Below are 6761 nucleotides of genomic sequence, written 5' to 3'. Positions count from 1 at the left end.
GCCTCTGCCTCTGCCTCTGCCTCTGCCTCTGCCTCTGCCTCTGCCTCTGCCTCTGCCTCTGCCTCTGCCTCTGCCTCTGCCTCTGCGTCTCTGCCTCTGCGTCTCTGCCTCTGCGTCTCTGCCTCTCCGGCCTCTGCCTCTCCGGCCTCTGCCTCTCCGGCCTCTGCCTCTCCGGCCTCTGCGCCTCTGCCTCTGCGCCTCTGCCTCTCTGCCTCTGCCTCTCTGCCTCTGCCTCTCTGCCTCTGCCTCTGCCTCTCTGCCTCTGCCTCTCTGCCTCTCTGCCTCTGCCTCTGCCTCTGCCTCTGCCTCTGCCTCTGCCTCTGCCTCTGCCTCTGCCTCTGCCTCTCTGGCCTCTGCCTCTCCGGCCTCTGCCTCTCCGGCCTCTGCCTCTCTGCCTCTGCCTCTCTGCCTCTGCCTCTCTGCCTCTGCCTCTGCCTCTGCCTCTGCCTCTCTGCCTCTGCGTCTCTGCCTCTGCCTCTCTGCCTCTGCGTCTCTGCCTCTGCCTCTGCCTCTGCCTCTGCCTCTGCCTCTGCCTCTGCCTCTGCCTCTGCCTCTGCCTCTGCCTCTGCCTCTGCCTCTGCCTCTGCCTCTGCCTCCATAGTGCTGGAAATAAAGGTGTGTGCCAACACATCTGGCTGAAGTCAACAGGGTTTAGAACAAGTCCATCTAGAATGAAATTTTGAGCAGGCTTTTACTAATTTGCTTTTTCTTGATCTGTAGTTAAAATTTTACTTTGACATTCTGTATTGTATGTGTCAACTCTCCATCAGTCTGAGATCCCCAAGGAGGCATCTGAAGTGGAGATCGGCCCTCCAGAATTAATTAGGGTGTATCTGTGGGAACATTGGAACAGAGGAGACCAGGATGTCAGTGATGCAGGCTCAATGACATAGTTGAAACATTGAACTTTGGCCCTGGATGGCCTTTTAGAGGTATTCCAGTGAGGGCTCAGGTGCCTGGTCTGTTACATTCATGCAACTATCAGTCTCTGGGAGGTGGAGGAGAGGCATGTCTTTGGCATAAGTGGCTCTCTGCAGCTTGGGCAGTACCTGGAGGAGCTAATATCTGAAGGCTGGGCATTGACAGCAACTAACACTTGGTGCCGAAGGGCTTTGCTGACGTATACTCCAAGTAGTAGTTTCTGTCTGCTGCATGTGTAATTCTTAAAAGTGCAATGCTAAGTTCTAGTTCATTTGAAATCTGCTATTACAAACTGTTTAGGATAAGCAAGAAATGCAAGTTAATATCAAACAATCAAGTTCATGGTTGTGTTAGATACTAGTCTAGTTTATTACAAAAAATGATATCCTGGCCAAGCTGTTTCTGAGAGCTATATCTGGGTCCGTGGTCCTATGGCAGCAACAGTCTGTGTCCACACTCACGGTCTGTGTTACTATCAAAGGCCATGGAGTGGTCTGGGCTGCTCCTGAGGCCTCCTGATGTTGGAGGGTCAGGTTGAACTGTCCCTTGCTCTTCACCAGCCACCACAAGGTGGCACCAGTGGTGACACGGGTGAGGGAGGGCTGGCCCCATTTCCCCCAGCTGCTGCAGGTGAGAGAGCTCCCTCTTCTGGGCATCGAGGGAGAGCTGAGATGGCCCAGTGGTGTAGGCACAGGCAAGCAGGCCCGCTGAACAACCCAGCTACCACCCAGGCCCAGATCCAGGACTTAGGGTTGGCCTGCACTACATCTACTGCATCTATGAACTGTTGGAGCATGTGAACCAAAGCTGCACAATCTCCGTGACACAACAGACTATACAAGGGAGGTTTCTGTGAGGATCCAGTATTGATGGTGTAGCTAAAGCCAGAGGCCTTGAACCAGATCAATGAATGACTCATTGCAGTGAACATTCTAAGTAAAACCGTGCGACAGACACACCACAACTTCCATGGCCAGATACTTTTTAAATTTTTATTTTCTTTTGGAGGGGAGGTTACAAGGATGGATGGTGGTATGGAAATGGGTGGGATTGAGGTGTATGATGTGAGGACTGCCAGGAATTTGAAGCCAGCCTGGGCTATCTGCTGAGTTCTAGGCCAGCCTACAATGTGTTATGTTGTCTCAAAAGCAAGACAGCACACAGAAAGGAATGGCTTTCATACACATGCTAAAGTTAGTTATGTCTACTTTTTAATGACAGGAACTGGATGTCCTTTGTTAATGACAGAGTAAGGTAGAGGCTGTTACGAAGTCAGGCAAGCAACTGCTCTAACACTCCAGCTGCACTTGGAGTTAGCTGTCTTCTGATGTTCTCCTGGATGTTAAAATGGTGATGTTGAGTGTTGTGTGTTTTATAATGGCCCTATCCTGTGGTTGGGGAGAAGGTTCGTTGGCAAGCAAGCCTAGCATCCTGACATAACCAAACTGCTAGTCACAGGATCCAGGCTCTAGTCTTCTCATAAGACTCCACTTATGAACTAAAATTTGATTAAGGGCTGGCAAGACCACTTGTGGGTAAAGAGCCTGCTCTGCTCTTCCAGAGACCCTGAGCTCACAACGGTCTGGAACTCCAGGTCCAGGGGGATATGATACCTTCTGGACTCACATGCACACACATGCACATACATACACACACATGCCCACACACATGCACACACACACACAGATGCACACACAGGCACTCGCACATGCACATGTGCACTCACACACATGCATGTAGACACACACACAGGCACCCCTCCACACACACATAGATACAGGCACACGCACAATTGTTAAAAAGCTAAAAAATAAAGACAATTGAAACAACTTTACTTGTTGAGGTTGAGCTTGCTGGAGGGGAAAGAAAGTGAGGCTGAGAGATGAATTCCATCCTTGTTTTAAATCCCACCTTTAGGAGCTACAAGATAGTTAAATTGCATGTGAAGTCAGAATGGCCCATTTACAGGTGCAAGAATCTTTTTAAAATGGTTTTGGACTTTTCTGTTTGGTCTTATTTCAGTTATGAAAGTCATAGATAGCCGTGTATAGGGAGCCATAGGGGAGAATTGCTTTCAAGAAGCTCCATTGGCGTGGGGTCCTTAACTGCTCTTCCTCTAGCCGAGGCAGTCTTAGTGTAAGTCATTGTGTCGTTAAGGGATTATTTTTAGTGAATTGACAATGTTACCTGCCTAATCAAAACAGCCAGCACGCAGAAATTAGCGCCATTGTGTCCATGCCTTAGAAGCAGAGCACGTGTAATTTCTCAAGTATCGTACAGCTTTTAGACCATTCCACATAGACTAATCAAGGAATGTGCGTGTCCTAGGTAGCGTTCTATTGCTGCAGTGAAACTCTATGACCAAAGAGCAAGCTGGGGAGGAGAGGGTTGATTTGACATCCATTTCCTCTTTACTGTTCACTGTTGTAGGAAGGCTGGAACCTGGAGGCAGGAGCTGATGCTTACTGGCTTGCTACGATGGCTTTTCTCAGCCTGCTTCTCATAGCGCCCATGACCACCATCCAGAGGTGGTCCCACCCACAATAAGCCAGGCCCTCCCACACAGTCACTAAGAAAATGCCTTACAAACTTACATAAAGTCAGATCTTATAAGGCATTTTTTTAAATTGAAGTTACCTCCTCCCAAGATACTCTAGTTTGTGTTCAATTGACATAAAACTATCCAGCACAGTAGTATTGTATTATTCTTTCCCCAAGGAATTGGGACTGGTCATACAAATCTAGGTTTTTAAAGTTGCCATTCCCAGCTCCCTCTTGAAGCTACATAGGCCTGTCTGGAACTCAGTGCCAGGCAGAAGGAGTTAGCAGAGATCATGGCTATTTAAGGTCTTATAGGAGCCAATTAAATGAGATCCTTATGAACCAAGAGGACCAGACCCAACCTTGGGAACCATGTGACAGTGAGCACCTCCATTGCTGGAGGCTCTCTTACTCCATCTAATGCTGTCTGCCAAATCTCAAGCATAAATGCTGCTTCTCAGTCTGAAGAAAGCCTGATAAGACCCAGGGAATGAGTCCTTCCGAGAACCTGGCTCGTTTTGTGTCCTTAAAGGTCAGCATTTTTTTCTTCCTGTAAAGGACTGGGCTGTGTGGTTGGGGATTTATAGCTGCTCTGTTTCACTGCTGAGTCGTGATTCTTGGGGGCAGAGATTCGATGGGAGATAAGCTGACTTGGACCTTTAAACCAGTTGCCTTCCCTTATTCTAGACAGCAAGTACAAATGGTGCCTGTCTTTGGAAAAACCATCATGTTTCTATGCTTCTAACCAGAATATTGGCCACTTAGTGTTTGATACTCTGATAACAATCCCATGGCCTTGGCAAAAGGGACCACGAACTGAAGGTTTCGTGTTTATGACCCCAGGGCAGCAAACGGACATGATCAGAAATTGACAGACATCCAGATGGGCCTGATGCAGTTTCATTTAGAGTCCCGAGCCTGTACCTATTCACGGCTTTTAGTAATCTTGGATGTGCACTTAGGAGCTGAAAACAAGAATCATTCTGTAGTGGCTGGTGTGTATTCAGAGAAAAATAACAAATAATGGATAATATAATACCTTAGAAGCCGTAGGAGCCAGTGCACCTTCCCTAAATACCAAATAAGTGTGTGTCATCACACCCCTCAAGCTGCAGGTAAGCTCGTTTACATGTGGAGAAAAAAAAATAAGAAACCAGAAAGCAATCTAATATATAATCAGGCAAGAATCACAGAACTTCATATAGGTAGAGGAGATAGTCATACTCAGATGTTTCATATTACTGATGGGGACACTGATGTCAGGGGGAGAGCTAACTGGCTGAGTTTGAGGAGGGATTAAGGGTCACCAGATCTCACCCATTTCTTCTTCCAATATCTAACTAAGCAACCTGGCTTAAAGAGGACTCGCTGCTTGCACAAGAGCCTGTGGCTCAGGCTTGTGCTCCGAGTATCTGGGTGTCCTTTACAGGCTAGCTTTCTGTTGGGCTTGAACAAACCTTAGAAAGCATGTGGAGTATAATGAGGGAGCAGGCAGCAAGCCTATCTATCGCTGGCTTGAGGCTGCTGACAGAAACTGCACAGGATAAAGCATCAGATGGCCATCTTCCCACGAGTATAAATGCTGATCTCTCATGTTGTACGATAGCATGGCCAGAACAGACTGTGACATTCTGAAATCAAAGTTTGCATTGATCTGTTTTCCGCCTAACAAATCAAAGGCAAAGGTGATCCTCATGTCTTTGGTGTCTGTGACATAGAGGATTCCTTGAGCTACAAAGGCGTTGCCAGCCTTGGATTTAGGGTATGTGGTATTGATGTGTTGCAGCACAGAGAATGTCTTCTCCTCCAGCTGTGCTACCAGGATGCTTGAGCCGTCCACACTCGAGGCGTAGATAATCCAGAGGCCCTTCTCATCCACTGCTATGTTGAAGTAAGTCTTGGAATTTGCAAAGAGGTATTTTCGATCAAAATACAAAGCATTTTCAAGCTTCAGAGTTTGAGGTGTCTCTTTCCCAAATTCAAATCTGAAACATGTTTCAAAAAAAGTGAATCAGAGTGGATTAAACATGTCCGGAGGGAGAATTCTCAAGAACTGTATGGAACAGCACCTGTTAATAAAAAAAAAGTGTCTGGCCAATGAGCTGAGGCAGGAAATAGGAGGTGGGAGTTCTGGCAGAGAAGGAGGGGTGATTCTGGGAAAGAGTCAGGCTCTGGAGATTGGAGCTGTACTCCAGAGGAGACGGTTGTATAACCCTGAGAAGTAACTAGCCATGTAAAAGACATAAAGTAGAATAAATGGGTTTAATAAGTTACAAGCTAGTCCTGGAACAAGTCAAAGTGTATATGTGTTCCATATATAAGAAGTCTGAGTTGGAGGGAAGAGGCCAGATGGAAAAGCTCAAGGCTATACATGTTTGTGGACCCGGGTGATTTGTTTTGCTCCTTATTAAGCTGAGCTACCAAGAGTGGACCAAGGCCTGGTGCTCTCTGTTGCCAAAAGACTCCAGGAAACTCTTCTTCTTGCCCTTCAGTGATGCTCTGAGCAGCAGGGATGTGAAGGCAATGGCTAGCCTGTGCTAGCAGATGCAAAGGGAGACAGTAGTGTGGTGTTAAGGACTGTCCTCAGATCAGCAATGTAGCTGAGGATAGCCTTGAACACCTAATCCTCTTGCCTCCACCTGCCAAGTGCTGGGATTATACCACCAAGCCTTGTTTCTGCAGTGCTGGAGATCAAACCCAGAGCTTTGAGCACTCGTTCAACCAGGAGCGTCGATAGCCCCCTAAATTTAGGTTTTAAACCTCCGAAGTTTTCTAGTCATTCCTTTATTTCATGCTAAAATTTTAATTTAAAAAAAAAAAGACAACTTAAACTAAGGAAAAGGTCACTAGCTGAGAAGAGATGTAGTAAAGACAATTTTCTTGTCTAGGTAGAAGAATTATAAATAAACCATGTATGTAATTCCATGCCCCTTAGCTCTAGGATCTGATTCCCCAGACTCCAAACCAATTATATATATATATATATATATATATATATGCACATATATGTATGCATATATATGTATATATTATATATAATTATTCAATTGTTATATATTCAATTCATTATATATAATGATTCAATTATATGTAAATTATATAATGATTCAATCACTACCTAAATCTGGGATATTAGGATTAAAAGAAAACACCAGAGGGCGCGATTGAGCAGCAGAGCGCAAGAGGCCGGTAGGACTGATAGGCGTTTAATGAAGCACAGCAGAGGCAGACCAGGAAACCTGAGTTAAGCTGGAAAGGAGCCTGTGAAGAACAGCACTTGGGAAGGACTCAGCCATACC

At 46.3% G+C, this 6761-nt stretch overlaps 1 protein-coding gene across 1 annotated transcript in view; it reads right to left on the bottom strand.

Annotated features, from left to right (window-relative positions):
- Positions 1-4344: 4344 nt before the first annotated feature.
- Positions 4345-6761, bottom strand: part of Gldn (gliomedin) — a 50301-nt gene continuing 47884 nt past the window's right edge. Inside the window, exon 10 of the mRNA XM_076925248.1 lies at positions 4345-5447. Coding sequence (XP_076781363.1) covers positions 4967-5447 — 481 coding nt within the window. The 3' untranslated portion in view covers positions 4345-4966. The remainder of the gene's footprint in view (positions 5448-6761) is intronic.

This window comes from Arvicanthis niloticus, chromosome 26, assembly GCF_011762505.2.
Source record: "Arvicanthis niloticus isolate mArvNil1 chromosome 26, mArvNil1.pat.X, whole genome shotgun sequence".
In the NCBI taxonomy this organism is placed as follows: domain Eukaryota; kingdom Metazoa; phylum Chordata; class Mammalia; order Rodentia; family Muridae; genus Arvicanthis; species Arvicanthis niloticus.
Note: the sequence above shows the minus strand (reverse complement) of the source record. Positions and strands in the feature narration are given on the sequence as shown.